We start from the raw sequence: 14,973 nt of genomic DNA, 5'->3' as shown, positions 1-14,973 counted from the left end.
TGCCTCTGATATGTTCCACGCATGCACTGGCCCGCAGCAGACAGGAGATATGGGATCTCTTGGGCCTGTGGGGAGAAGAGACCGTGCAGGCACAGCTATGGAGCAGCTGTAGAAATGTGGACATCTACAGGCAGATTGCTCGGGGGATGCAGGAGAAGGGATACGACAGAGACCGGCAGCAGTGAAAACCAAGGAACTGCAGCAGGCATACCAGAAGGCCAGGGAAGCCAGCAATGAATCCGGTGCTGGGCCACAGAGTTACTCAATAAAATTCTATTCTTTGGAAAATAATTCACATTTATTAGTTCACAACATCCGCTCCGGAGTGCCTGGTGATCCTGAAAGCAACCATTACTTGTTATTGAACATTCTGACTCAACGTCTAGGATCAGTGACAAACCCAGTGTTATAAACGTACAGCAAGCACCTCAACGTTAATAGGTGCACTGACAGTTTTATATTCATAGATGTTCACCAAGCACCACCCAGTTCCTAACAGGCCCCAAAACAGCAGGGCCAAGTAGAACACAGTACACCACAACATGTTACTGTGACTCACCGTTCAAGTGCTCTTTCAAGAGCACCTTCGCTCGTATAGCTCCACACTGAGCTTTTCTAATAGCCCTTGTGTCTGGCTGTTCCAACTCAGCAGACAGCTGCTCCATATCCACCCTTTGCCGAACAGATACTATGAAGGATACAGCAGGCAGATGTAACCATTGGGATGTTTTTTTCAAAAATCCAATCTTGTGAGTAAACAACGCCAGCAACCCTTCTATCTACCAACAGAATATTTGGCTGCCCTGCTGCACTTGCTGAGCTGGTAGTTGAATCTTTCGTTGGTGCTGTTGAGATGGCTGGCTTCATTAGCTAGGAGTAGATTAGGCTGTGGGAATAGGAGTGGGTAGGCTGGGTCCCCCAGGATCACTACTGGCATTTCAAAAAAAGAAAAGGAGTACTAGTGGCACCTTAGAGATTAACCAATGTCACCAGTGGTAATCCACCAGTCGGAAAAGAGAGTCCATGCTTGTAGATTACTGAACAGTTCTGTGTTCTTAAAGATGAAAGTGTTATGCACCTTCCCAGACCAGCGAACTTTGATGTCAGTGAAGCGTCACTGGTGTTTGTATAACCATAGAAAAATAGTCCTCTCTGTTGATATACTCTGGTGCCAAAATAGGGATGTGTTTGCCATCTATCACTCCATGACAGTTCAAGAACCCCATTGCTGCAGATCCATCCACTATGTACTGCACGCTGCTGAGAGTCAGAGTCCTGTGTAGCAGGAGATGATTAACAACTCTGTACACTTGCATGACAATGGCCCCCACAGTGAATTTTCCAACTCCAAAATGATTTCCTACTGACTGGTAGCAATCCAGCATTGCAAGTTTCCACAGTGCGATTGCCCCTTGCTTTTTCACTGTCAGTGCAGCTCTCCTTCTGGTGTCCATGTGGTGGAAGGTGAGAGCGAGTTCAGAACATGGATCAAGAAATGTGGCCTTTCGCATCTGAAAGTTCTGCAGCCATTGCTCATCATCCCAAACCTGCATTACAATGCAATCCCAGCAGTCAGTGCTCATTTCTTGAGCCAAGAAGTGGCACCCTACCATCTGCAGCTGCTCTGTGAACACCGCCAACAATCCTGAGTTGGTTTTCATTATGTTCCACAACAAGGAATGGGCACGTTCCCTCCCTGATTCGATTCTTCTTTCAGTTCTGCAAATATTGGAGGCTTGTGCTTCCCATGCTCACGACAATAGTAAAAAGAAAAGGAGTACTTGTGGCACCTTAGAGACTAATAAATTTATTTGAGCATAAGCTTTCGTGAGCTACAGCTCACTTCATCGGATGCAGTGCAGGTTCCATGCTGCTATCAGAGATGGCGGACAGCAAGGAAGGTCATGTTGGTCCTGCTTTGAGCAGGAGGTTGGACTAGATGATCTCCTGAGGTCCCTTCCAACCCTGATATTCTATGATTCTATGTGGGTTTGTGGGATCTTTAAAGAAGGCATGAAAATTATGGGATATGGATGACATGTGATGGAGACAGCTGCATGCTGGGAACTTGACCCCTTTCTCCAAGTCACCCCTGCACGACTTTTTCCTGCCCTGCCATGCATTGGCAGATCTTCCCAAGAGAGCGCTTTGGATGGTGATGAGCTGCACGCTGGGATATGTACCCATGGTGCACCACACTGTGCATCAATACAAGCACTCCTGGTGACCACATGCAAGGAGCCAAGTATGTACGCATACAAACGACCTACTCACTGCGGCAGCTTGATGCTGACGTAACTTGTGTTGGCCCAAATTTGTAGTGGAGACATGGCCTAAGTGAAAGTGATGGGAGCTTAAATTCTTACTTATCTAAGTCTCTTGAAAATGAGACAACAGTCTCCTAAGTTTCCTAGGCTGTCCTTCAAACTTTGAAAACTAGTAGATCTCATCCCCTCCCTCTTCCTTTTTATTCACAGACTGGACGAGAAAGACCAGCTTTCCTGCTTTTTCAACTCCCAGGCAATTTCTCAACTTTGAATTAGTCCAAATGAAGAAAATATTCTTTCTAATAAGTACCAGAGGCAGCACTCTGAAGAACTTTGTCCCTTCTTCCCACAGTCTCCTGCTTTGACACCAGTGTTGCTCCTTTCTGGTTTCTCCTTCTGCTCCTTCTACCTTGTTACTCAACTCCCCCGCCCCACCCAACCCCCCAGCAAAACAAGAGAACTAACAACAATCCAAGACTTTATCTGCTCAAGTAACCCACATGCCTCTTGCACAGCGTATTTTATATGGTATGGGGCAGAGGAGGCGGCCATTGAGAAATGAATGGGTTTCTGTGTGTTTGTCTCTCTGTCTGTGTACACCTGCAAGGAGAACAGGGTAAGTTCACTTACTTCAAGTGCCCAGAACCATCCAGAAGCAAGGGCTCGCAATTACTGGGTAGATCAGTGTTTTTCCATGAGCTGGAGAGTAAGTTTCCGTGGTGGGTGGAGTCAGAAATATTCATAATCAGAGAACTGAGCCAATCAGAGCTCAGGGAGGGAGAAGCTGTAAAATAGGAGCGTGAGACCGCTCAGGTGGGCTCCATGGATGATCCTGATGAGGTACATGATGGTGCCTCCTGGAGTCAGAGGCTGAGTCCCACCACCTGAGATGACGTAGCACAGCCCCGGGTCCCCCTTAGTACAGCACGTGACCTATTGTGCCATATTTATAAACCTTGACCTCCAAAGTTCGATATTTTTCCCTTGAGTCTTTCTTTATTTAGAAAAGTAGCCTTTAACTCACAATTTTTGATTAGAGGCCATGGATTCAGCATATATTATTTATTACATTGTTCTAAGAGATTATAATAAGTTTAGGCCTTAACGCATTTTGTATTAAATTCAGATTTCATTTTAAACAGGTTTATTTTTAAAAAGAACAAATTATTATAATTTGAACAACAAAATCAAAACAAATCTGATTTCAATAAAAAATAGGTTTCTTTTTTTTGTCAAAAGCTCGTTGATTTTTATCTGCCCTGTTTCCAGCTTTTTTCCCCAGTGATGAGATCTGGAAGTGTTGGTGGTGTTTGAATGCAAGTGGAGAGTTCCTTATGCTCACATGATTCTAGAGAGTGGAGGATATAAATATTGAGAGTTTCACACGGACATTTTCAAAGTTGGCAGCACTTAAGCCTTTCCCTGGGTATAAATTGCAGTGAGACTGCCCCTTCAATGGGTACCTTTGTGTACACTCAGGAACGTGGCTTTGGAGTAGGGATGTCACCATGGGACTGGCCCCTTTAAGAGGGAGTGTGAGCATATATCCAATTCCCTGCTGCCCACCTGGGCCTTATAGAGGGTAAGACAGCAGCAGTAGAAGGACTGCTACCCATGGACCTCTCTCCACCCAGGGAGGTAAGGGACAGAATTATGAGAGCTGCTGGAAGCGTTCCTGAAGGAAGTAGTTGGGAGCCCAGAAACACAGGCCCCAGAAGGAGATCTGTACAATCCGCTGAACTGAGGGCAGAGACTGCAGGCCAGGGGACTTTATTTCAAGTTTATCTCGACTTAATAAAGTAGAATCCCAGCAGGGGAATTTCTTCTTATACCTTTGGACTGTATGGGATTTGTAAGGGGCACTGAGAGAAGGGAAATTGAGACAAGGGGCTGCAGAGTCACATGTAGCCGGCAAGGGATTCTACAGGGTATGTACATTCTTTTACAAGGGGTCAGGAGTGCTTTGCAGATAGGCAGGGGCATGCTAGAGGCACTTGATATTTTCCCTTTCTTCTTTAAGCGGAAACGAAGCACATGAGAAATCAGTTTGGGAAAGGAGTAACTTCAACTTTTTGTAAAATTCCAAGAGAGGAGAGAGTTGCTTGGCTTTGTTAGAGAAACGTAATTAGCATTGCATCTCTGCTATTGATTTTTTCATTAGTTACAAATGAGACACCTTGAAGTACACCACCAAACAGTGGTGTAACTGGAAACACAATCAGGCCTTGTCTGTGCTGGGATTTTTACACTAGTGCAAGTCTCTTTTTACACTAGTGCTTTCTATCAATGCATAGGCAGGCCCTTCTTTGGAAAGAAAAAGCCGTTGTTAAGTCTCTCACACGAAAGGCATTCTAACAGTGCTAGGTTGCAAACTGACATCCTTAAAATCTAGTCCCAGATCATACAGAGAAATGCCTGAGCATCATCCGACTGCCACGTTCGCACACACGTTCTCCAGGGCATGGTTCTAAGTCCACAGCACTCACTGCATTTTTGTTGTCGAGTTTTCGTTCCACATCTGTTTGAGAAGATCTGTTCCTTCTCTCCTCTGGATGTTAGCTGGGTGTAAAAGGGCAGCTTCTTTAATGGGAAGGGGCGTTGCCTTCTTTTGGCTTGTGTTGTTGGGTTGGCATGAGGGAAATAGGAAAACAGGGCTTTTCTCTCCCTGCCAGGGCCACTAGCACTATTCTGTTTCTAAAATAGCTACGGCTAGTGTTGTGCTTAGGGGTGGATTTACCTGGATTTCATACAGGCTTGCACTGTGCTCATGCAGTGGAAGAATGTTTATCTTGAAGATTAGCCCTTAAAAGTTTTGTGGCTCTAATTCTCGAGGGAGGCTATTCAGTCCCATGTCAGTGTTACCAGGAAGCCCAGTTCACCTTAAGCTGTCTGTGATTTGATTTGTCGTGCATTCAGATCCAGCAGCAACAGACTTCCTCCATTTACATACTGACTGCACTGAATAAGCCAGGCTTTTGTACAGTTTTGCTTTCCAGTATTTTGAAGCTAGCATCAGAGTCTCACCATCAGATCCACTTGTTGCTTTCCATTAGAGTCTCTTCCCCAGCTCACCCAGTGAAGTCTGCCTCTCATTCGGTTGTTTTCTGCATGGCCCTGCTAGACTTCTCTGAATCGGAGGGAGCAGTGGATACTACATGGTTGGCAGCAAGATGACACAGGGGCCTGGGGGCTCTATGAAAGCAGGGTATCTCCATTTTGGTTTTGCTTGTGTGTTTGCCCAGGGTCTGGAGCTGTCTGTGGCAAGGACAGGCTGATTTGAAAAACCAAAGAGAACCACTGACAAGGGTAAAAGGGGTGGGGGTTGCAGTGCTTTTCAATGGACATCTTCTCTCGTAAGTTTGTCTGTGTTCCTACACCAGTCTAGTCAGTGTATTTCAGTAGCAAAAGGCTTGCCATCTCCCTAAGCTCCTACATGCTCTGAATTCCTTGTTTTGCTGACAGCATGAATGACGACACAGAGTCTGGAAGCTACATTCCATTGGAATCCCCGAGTTTAGACCCTTTTGTTTATAGTAGTGGTGATGTCACTGTCACAAGTTTGCTGTTCCGATCCTCAAGATCGCAGTGGAGGAGGGGTGGCTTAAATCCCACTGGTAATTACGGCCCACTGGTAATTACAGCCTATTCTCGAATAGCAGTTTTTTTAAAAAGTTTTAGCAAATCATTCAGGGTGAAAACTCGCCAGGTCATCAAGTTCATCCTCATCTGGATACCCAATAGCCAAAAGGCCCAGCAGCAACACAGACTTGCGCACGTTTCTTATCTGTTTTATGTGGGAAGGATTTTTTCTTCTCCAGCAGACTGGGCGTTCTTTAGTGTTATTTTAAAAACGGGTATGTAAATTATTGTCTCATGTATTCTAGTTGTGTACTGTTGTGTAGAACAATTAAGAGCCACACATACAGAGCTGCTGCTCATAGCTCCATAGTTAAGAGTGTTTATGCGAAGCAGGGACTTGCTTTCTTGGGTTTATAAGAAATTCAGAGTATTTGCTCTCTAGTCTCACCCCACTTACCGAAGGGGCTGAGATTGGCAAGTTTTAAGGGAATCAGATGGCAGATCAGATGTGAAGCATGTTTGTGGTTCTGTTGTTGAGATGCTGTGCTGGGTTTGTAACACTTCTTGAGGCACTAGTTGTGTACTGACAAAGCTTAGAAGCCACAAACTTACCCTATGTGTGTGGTCAATATCCATGGCAGGGGGTCAGGAAAGGCTAGGGTAAAGAAGGAAAGACCCAGAGAGGTATAGCTCAAAAAGAAAGTGTTTGTTAAATCATTCGTATAATCTAGAGCCGGGGTGGGCAAACTTTTTGGCCTGAGGGCCGCATTGGGTTTCTGAAATTGTATGGAGGGCCGGTTAGGGGAGGCTGTGCCTCCCCAAACAGCCAGGCATGATCCCGCCCCCGCCCCCATCCGACCTCCCCGCTTCTCGCCCCCTGATGGCCCCCTGGGACTCCTGCCCCATCCAACCCCCCCGTTCCCTGATGGCCCCCCAAGGACCCCTCCCCAACCACCGCCCCGCCTGCTCTCGGTCCTCTGACCACCCCCGGACCTCCCGCCCCTAACTGCCCCCCGCCGCATCCATCCAACCCCCCCCTTTGTAACTGGCCCCCCCCGGAGCCCTGCCTCATCCAACCACCCCTTCTCCCTGACTGCCTCCGGACCTCTAACTGCCCCCGACCACCCCATTCAACCCCCCCTCTTCCTGACTGGCCGCCCAAAGACCCCTGCCCCATCCATTCTCCCTGCTCCCTGTCCCCTGATCGCCCCCTGCCACCCCATCCAACCCCTCCTCTCCTTCCTGACTGCCCCCCAGGACCCCTGCCCCCATTCACCCCCCATTCCCCGCCCTCAGGCTGCCCTGACCACCCCCTGAACTCCCCTGCCCTCTATCCAATCCCCCTTGCCCCCTTACTGCACTGCCTGGAGCACTGGTGGCTGGCAGCGCGGCTGCACCAGGACAGGCAGCTGCACAGCACAGAGCACCAGGTCAGGCCAGGCTCTGCAGCCACGCCATCCAGAGCATTGCGCCATGTGGCTGCGGGGGAGCAGGGACAGCCTCCTGGGCCAGGAGTTCAGGGGCCGGGCAGGACGGTCCTGCAGGCTGGATGTGGCCCGCAGGCCGTGGTTTGCCCACCTCTGATCTAGAGTAACAGAGTGACCAGCTGCCCAAGCTGTACAGTGATCAAAGCCCCAAGAGTTTCTCAGTGTAATGGCAACTGAAGCCAAAAAAGCATATGCAAATAGGTAAGCACCTCCAGGCCTATGTATGCATTCACCACAGATCTCACCTCCCACAGCACTGTCAATTCAACATATCTCTCCTTTCCAACTACCTTAGACATTTTATAGGCCCTAGACTCCTTCCCTTTCCCAACATGCCTTGCCAAGAGGAGACTGACAGCCAGGCTTCCCTTTTCTCATATAGACTACCAAGGCAAGCCTGCTTGGCCCCCTGTCCTGAGCCCACCCTCGAGGATACAACTGCCTAGGGTTTGCTTCCTGTTTTTACTTCTCCCTGAAATCTGACTACCCCAGATTGTTAGCCCTGGGAGAAAGGGGAGCTTTGATCCACACATCTCAGAACTCCAGCCTCAAGGTTCTGACAATCAAAGGAGTAGAACAGATCAAACCCTGGGTTGATTTATCATGCAAGGCTCTTCCTTATCCTCAGGGACCTCATGGAGGCCTCAGCCTAAAAACTAGAAATTGGATTAAGTCCTGAAGCAAGAAGCTTAATCTCTCCTCCAGAAATTTTGTTAGCAGTATCCATTAACCTTAGACATTCTTATTATCTATATAAATGTCCCTTCCTTCTTTGACTCTTGCTAATTTCTTATCCTCAAAGACATCCTGTGGCAGTGAGTTCCACCGTCAAATTACAGATTAGGAGGAAAGGTGTTTCTTGTAGGCAGTTTTGAATTTGCCACCTTTTCATTTCATTGAATGTCCCTTTGTTCTTGTCTTATGAGCCAAATCACAATCTACCGTCTCCTATTTTATATACTGGACGCCACTACACGTGAGGTAGAGACATTGTAACAACATAGGTGCAATATGGCTCACTTAGCATCACGGGTGGACTCAGCTCTTAAATGCTCAAATCTGCATTAACAGAGCTTTTGCATTGGATTAGTTTTTTGCTTCAAAATTTCCTTGCGGATGGAAGTTCTGAGACAGTGACCTCCTCCCGTGTGGCTTGAGGAAGAAGGCAAGAGAATGGGCTGGGACTCCATTTCTCATTGTATTTCCCAGTCTATGTGCTTATAGTGTTTCATTTCCAGCTGCTGTATTCAAACCAGCCAGGAGGACATTTTTCTTTCAGCCTTGTGCTCGAGAATTTAGATTGGCTGCTGGATGAACATGTCTGTGCGGGCATGCGGGAGAGAGTGATTGCACGTTTCTCTTGGCCTCTGTGAAGTGTCTGTCTATTTATTATATTTTTGGCAAGGCTGCCCTCTATTTAATTCGCAGCCAGAGAGGTTTCAGTCGCTCTCAGAGGCACAGGTTCACAGAGCTCGGAAATTGTGATGGGGTCACCTAAATTATATGATGAGTGAAAGCTGTTCTGTAATACAGAGCGTTTGATTTTAAAAACCCCAAGTGTTTGGAGCTCTGAAGCAAGTTTTGGACACGGCAGAGAATCAAATGGGCAGATCTGAACACACCTTTAAAGTAAACAGTTAGGGTCTGGCTTGAAATGAAACAAAAGGCCAATAGTTTTGGATCAGTAATCAGTGTTCGGTCAATGCAGAGCTCTCTCTCTCTCTCTTTGTGTTGTGCTGCAGATTAGCTGTGTGCAAACTGGCTGCGCTATACAGCCTCTTTACAGTCTCTGCTAGCTTATCATAGGGCAAATCAAACAGCCGTTTGCTGGGGGGGCCTCGGTTTCTTGTTGAAGCACCTAAGGAGCCGAGCTCTGCTGTGACAATATTTCCTTACAAGAGAACCTCAGAGTTGGGAACAGTAGAACCTCAGAATTACGAACTGACCAGGCCACCACAGACCTCATTTGGAACCGAAGTACGTAATCAGGCAGCAGCAGAGACAAAAAAAGAATACAGTAGAGTACTGCTTTAAATGTAAACTACTAAAAAAATAAAGGGAAGTTTTGAAAAAAAGATTTGACAAGGAAAGGACACAGTTTCTATACTTGTTACGTTTAAATTAAGATGGTTAAAAGCAGCATTTTCTTCCACATAGTAAAGTTTCAAAGCTGTGTTATGTCAATGTTCAATTGTAAACTTTTGAAAGAACAACCATAACGTTTTGTTCAGAGTTACAAAAAACCTCCAGTCCCAAGGTGTTCGTAGCTCTGGAGTTCTACTGTATTTCATAGAGCCTATGCAAGTCTGATGTGCAACAGATGGAGAGCTGCACTCTGCACCCTCGCATCTCTCACACATGGGGATGGTTTTCTCTAGCGTTTGGCTGAGAGAGGAGAAGGAAGCTGCTCCCCCTTGAATTCACTGGTCTTTTCTCTCTGCTTCTGGAGTTGTGCATTATGCTACATGGACCCTTAGGTAGGGGTTGGGAACATCAGCATGTACCCTGAGTGCATGACAGCACCACCTCGCCCCAGTCAGGTGGTGATTGCTGTCCATGCGGGGGTGAATGCTGGATGGAAAGGAATCCAACACCTTGCCCCGTCACAATAAAATTACATGCATGCATTCTAGCTTGGCGAGTTTAGGGTCTTTGCAGATTCATCAGCTTCGGTACTCCAGGGAGGCCAGGCTCCAGCTAAGGCATTAGAGTTCTGAGTCAATTAGCGTACCAGAGGTGCCGAATCAGGGTGTGTCTATGCAGCCAGTGGCAGCGGGTCCCCGAGTCTGGGTCGACAGACTGGGGCTGCACTGCTGCCCTAACAATAGCTGTGTAGACAGCACTTTGAAGTTATGGCCTTCATGTCTAAGGCTTGATCTACACTACACCTTATGTCACTTTAACTAAGTTGCTTAGGGGAATGGAAAATCCACACGCTGAGTGACGGTACACCGCCCTAACTCCTGGTATAGGCAGAGGTAGGTCAACGGGAGGGCTTCTCCTGTCAATGGAGTTACCACCTCTTGGGAAAGTGGAGTACCTGCACCGATGGGAGAAGCCCTCCTGTCGGCGTAGACAGCGTCTTCGCTGAAGTGCTACAGTGGCGCAGCTGGCCACTGCAGCCTTATAAGTGTAGACAAGCTCGCAGATGCTGCTAAATTACACTAAGTTTTGGAACTGACAGTTCTTCACTTATGGCGCCTTGAGGCACATTCCGTACAACCAGGAGACGAGCCATCTCGGTCTGTCCCATGTGGGTCTGCTCCTTGATCCTTGGCTCAGTGCACTGTAATCACTGCTTCACTAGTTACTAGAGCTCAGGGGACCCTGCCTACCCAGTGAGACATTCTGTGAATTTCACCTCGCTGCCTGGGAGGTGATCGTGAGCAAAGGGCGAACATTTGCACGTTTATTTGCTGTTTGAAATTATTCACTCATTCCTCCAGTGAATAATTCTTGGTACTTTGTGCATACTTGAAATTTGAAGTTCATGCTTGGGTTACATAAGAGTCAGGCATTGTTTCTGTACCTGACTGGATGAACTATGGAGCTAACCAATAAAAATTTGAACTTCAAATTGCATCTTCACATGTAAAATCCACAATTTGTAGTTTGCATTGTTGTTTGCTAGTTTGGCAATTCTCTTTCTGTGAATGTTTGAGTTTAGAATTCACATTTGGAGAGTCTTTGTGCCAGCAAAGCTTGTTTACTGGAATATTTGCAGAAAATAAAGATCAATGGGGCATGAAGCACATTAAAACAACAAATGAATACTCAGGGTGGTTTTATTCCTTCCAGTATTTATGCAGCTATAAGGATTCACACAGGAAAAATCCTTTTGATGTTTGTGTCATGTAATTTACCTGGATTAAATTAATCAATAAACAATATTGTCTTCCCCAAATGCCCTGGGTGATTCTTTGTTAGGCAGACGAGTTAGGAGAAGCCAGTCACACAATAGCTCCTTTTTTTCAGTTGACAGTATAAATATATTTCTAGCCCACACCCCCTTCTGTAAACCAACCCTCTGCTCCATGGCTCAGGCCTCGGAGCCAGCTCCCAGGGCTGAGCGATAATGAAACCAGAGTTGTTAGTGCATGTGCTGATTCAGCTGGGTTCCCAGCTCTTTATCCTGGTGAAAAGAGACATGAAGGCGAGAACCAGGGGCAAGGGAAGGGATCTCTCCCTCTGCATGTAGATGATGCTTGTTCTTAATTGAGGGCTCAGGCAAAGGAAAGTTGTGTTCTCCTCCTTTGGGCAGGGCCCTCTGCCCAGCCTCTGCATTGGCCAGTTGCTGCTCCAGGCAGCGTGCTGCCATCTCCATGTGCCCTGCCAGTGATACATGCACAGGGCACTTACCCTCCATCTCATCCTGAGAATTAGCTCTGTGTGCAGAAGTTCCTTTGACAGGGTGCACGTACGGTCAGAGCGCGCCAGACACAGCTCGGCAGGTGCCTGCGGAAGGGAATGTGGAGCCAGACACTTGCACTCTCCTGGGTGCACATAGTGTGTTCAGAGGATCAAAGCAGCGGTGCGGCAATTCGTGCTTGGAGCATTGGGAGCCCTCAGCGGTGGGATGCAAGGTTCAGATCCGTGTGCTTTGAGCCAGAACACCGAGCACCACGAGCCCCAGGGACTGGGCTTCTAATGGCACTGCCAGCAGGCTAGGACAGCCATGCTGCTCGCAGGGCCAGGAGGGTGCAGGGCACTGGTCTGAACCCGGGGCAGGGGCACTAGACTGCTCCGCAGGTTATTCCAGCTAGAAGCAGCTGTTAAAAGAAATGCAGAGAGCTCTTGCAACGCACCTACAGCACTTGAGGGAGGACTCGTTAATTTTTGGGTCCAGTAAGGGAACGGTGCCCCTTCAGACTGTATCTCAGGGGAAGAAGGGGGAGGTGTTGAGGGTTTTTGCAAGTGCAAACCTTGCCCAAATTGTACACGTTCATTTTCAGAGCCCATAGACTCAGATGTTTCCTGTCCTTCCCAGGGTGCAGAGCCCAGCTCTCTGGGAGGGACAGAGCCCAGGGGCCCTGTCAAGAGAACCCCCAGTATTCATGGTGACCACATTTTTCCTCTGGGGGTCTGGCAACGCCATGGGACTGACTGGCATGTCTCTCTCTCTCTCCTAGGTTTGCCCATCAGCACGTACGCCAGGTTCTGTTACCGGAAGCTGCAGAAGGTGGCGGTTACTGGGGGCAAGAAGGTGAGGCACCTGCTGTGCCCTGGAGGCTTTGCTCTCATGTCTTACGTTGCCTTCTCCAGCACCCCAGACACTAATGGGTTCCTTCAGGCCCTCGGCCCCCGGGGTGCTGTCCTGTGTTAGAGGTGGGAACTGGGCTGCAGGGGGTGAGGGGATTCACAGCCACACAGTGGATGAGGCCTGACTCCCAGACTCTGTTCCCCTGATAGTACCCTGCCTGGGCAGGGAGCATGCAGGGTGCTCATGGGGCCCAGCAGGCAGGTCCTGTAGGGGAATATTCCTGGCCCATGTGGCAAACACAGTGCTCAGCTTTCCCTGGAAGGAGCAGGCACTGCCCATCCCATGGGGGGGAAGGGATAGCTGGCAGCTGCATTTCCCTGCAAGCAGGCGTGGGTCTCATTTTAAACATTCCTAGAAGAGGGAGGTCCAGGAACAGCCCACTTCTCCCCCCGCCCTGGTGGAGCGCCATGCTTGTCATGCAGCCTGCCCTCCAGCAGCACCTGTCCCGAGGAACTGGATCCCAGAGAGGCTGGATTTTGTCACATTTCCCCAGGGGCCTCTGCGCAGTGAGAGCTCCCTGGAGAGGGAGGAGCACTGACACATCCGTCGGGTGGTAGCAGGGGCCCAGCCCCCTGGCAGGACAGGAAACGTACCGGTACGTGTTCCGCACAGCTCCAGCCGGAGCTCTGGGATCCATGGCGCTCCAGGCAGTCAGAGGGAGGTTTCCTTTTACCCCTCCTCAACCTTGTTGGCAGAGCTGAGCTCTGCTGGGCTGCAGCTGTTCTGCAGACTGCATGGTGCCGCCGGTCATTTCAGCACCAGCGCAGGCTAGAGGCGGTTTGATTTTCCCCTTGGCCTTGTGAAATTAATAGAAGTTGGGTCAGTACAAGATATTACCTCACCCACCTTGTCTCTCTAATGTGAAATTAAGTTAGTGTCTTCATCAACATTCTCCAGAAGCCACAGGTTTTGGGTGTCCAGCTGGAGCCTGATTTTTGGAGGTGCTCAGTGCCTCTGCAAATCAGGCTTCTACATGTCGAAAGATGGACACACAAAGATCCCCTGGAAATGGAGAGAGCCGGGAGTTCGCCTCTGCATTTGGAATGTTGGCTTTCCCTTGTTCCATTGCCAAGAGGTATTTGAATGAAATAGCTGATCTAACGAATGTGTGCCCCCTGCTGGCCCTGCAGCAGCATCTGTTCACAGCCCATCCCCAGAACCGAGCTCATCCCTGCTGCTGCCCCAACACTGTGGATCCTGGCAGGGGCGCAGGAGTATTTCCCAAATGGAAAAGATCAGAACATGGAAACAGAGCCAGAAAGTAACACTAGAGCCGTCCCCAAATCTCTCCGACCCACAGCCAGCAGTCTCCCGGCTCTCCTGGGGCCTAACGCATTCGAGCTCCTGGTCCTTGCACATGCCTTTTGCATAACAGGGATTCTGTTGCAGGACTTCCTATAAGCACGTGGCCCTGCGGCCATCTGGTCATCTTCCATGTGAGCCATGGCCTCCACGCCCCAGGGCTGCTTGCTGCCTCTGCCTGCACGTGGCTGATCTCCCAGAGATACGACATTATAGCACGAGTTAACAAACACTTTCTGTGCCCTTAGGGCCTCCGTAAACCAATGATGGAGGAGATAACACACGCCAGAAATGCCATTGTGACACCATCGCTGTTTGGGAGCTCTCTGGAGGAAATCATGTTACGGCAGCGGGACATGTATCCGGGGAACAAGCTGCCTTGGGTACAGATTCAGCTGTCTCAGCAAGTCCTGGCCCTGGGGGGAGAACAGACTGAAGGAATATTCAGGTGAGCTTTAGGGATGGTAGCTATTTCACTACGTAGAACTCTGGCTCTGTCCACATTTCAGACCAGTCAGAAGTGGGGGTACAAGCAGGAGCTGTCCCTGCTCCACCCAAAACTGCACTCACACAATCAGCAGAAAGTCACCTCTCCAGTACTACAGACCCCGGTCTAAGCCTCTGGCTAACACACCATCATGGTTCCCTTGCCCCAGCTGTCCCAACCCAGGCTCTCTGCCTGGGGCTTCCTCCGACCTCTCTTCTCTGCAGCTGGGGTAACGAGCGCCTGCACCAGTGAGTCAGCAGAACCCTGCTATTCCAGCAGAATCAGCCCCACTCACGGGGATGTGTTTCAGGCACGTGCCACCAGCAGTCCCTCAAAGGAGCATTAGTCCCTTAGCATGCGTCACAGGAGACGTTTTCTTCTGCAGGCACTCTAGGAATGATTTGAGCTGCTTGGGATGGTGGGTGAATCTCAAGAGCGCCTGGCACAGTGTTGCGCTTTCAGCTGGTGAAGTGGTTGTGGTTGGACAGCTCTGGGAGTGAGGCCGAGCCCTGGGATGGCCAGGCAGACATGCTGGGAAAGATCCTTCTGTGCCAGCAGCGTTGGTGAGGCTTGGGGTGTGGTATCGTGCTG

The 14,973-nt window shown here is 49.0% G+C and overlaps 1 protein-coding gene across 3 annotated transcripts in view; it reads left to right on the top strand.

Annotated features, from left to right (window-relative positions):
- Positions 1-14,973, top strand: part of LOC311529587 (rho GTPase-activating protein 39-like) — a 121,849-nt gene that overhangs the window by 100,912 nt on the left and 5,964 nt on the right. For all 3 annotated transcript variants that reach the window (XM_084645630.1, XM_084645631.1, XM_084645632.1), the window contains exons 6-7: positions 12,463-12,536; positions 14,144-14,343. In XM_084645630.1, coding sequence (XP_084501756.1) covers positions 12,463-12,536; positions 14,144-14,343 — 274 coding nt within the window. The remainder of the gene's footprint in view (positions 1-12,462; positions 12,537-14,143; positions 14,344-14,973) is intronic.

The sequence above is a fragment of the Lepidochelys olivacea genome (assembly GCF_965140295.1).
Source record: "Lepidochelys olivacea isolate rLepOli2 genome assembly, chromosome: 13".
Taxonomy (NCBI): domain Eukaryota; kingdom Metazoa; phylum Chordata; order Testudines; family Cheloniidae; genus Lepidochelys; species Lepidochelys olivacea.
This window is presented reverse-complemented; position numbering and strand designations above follow the sequence as displayed.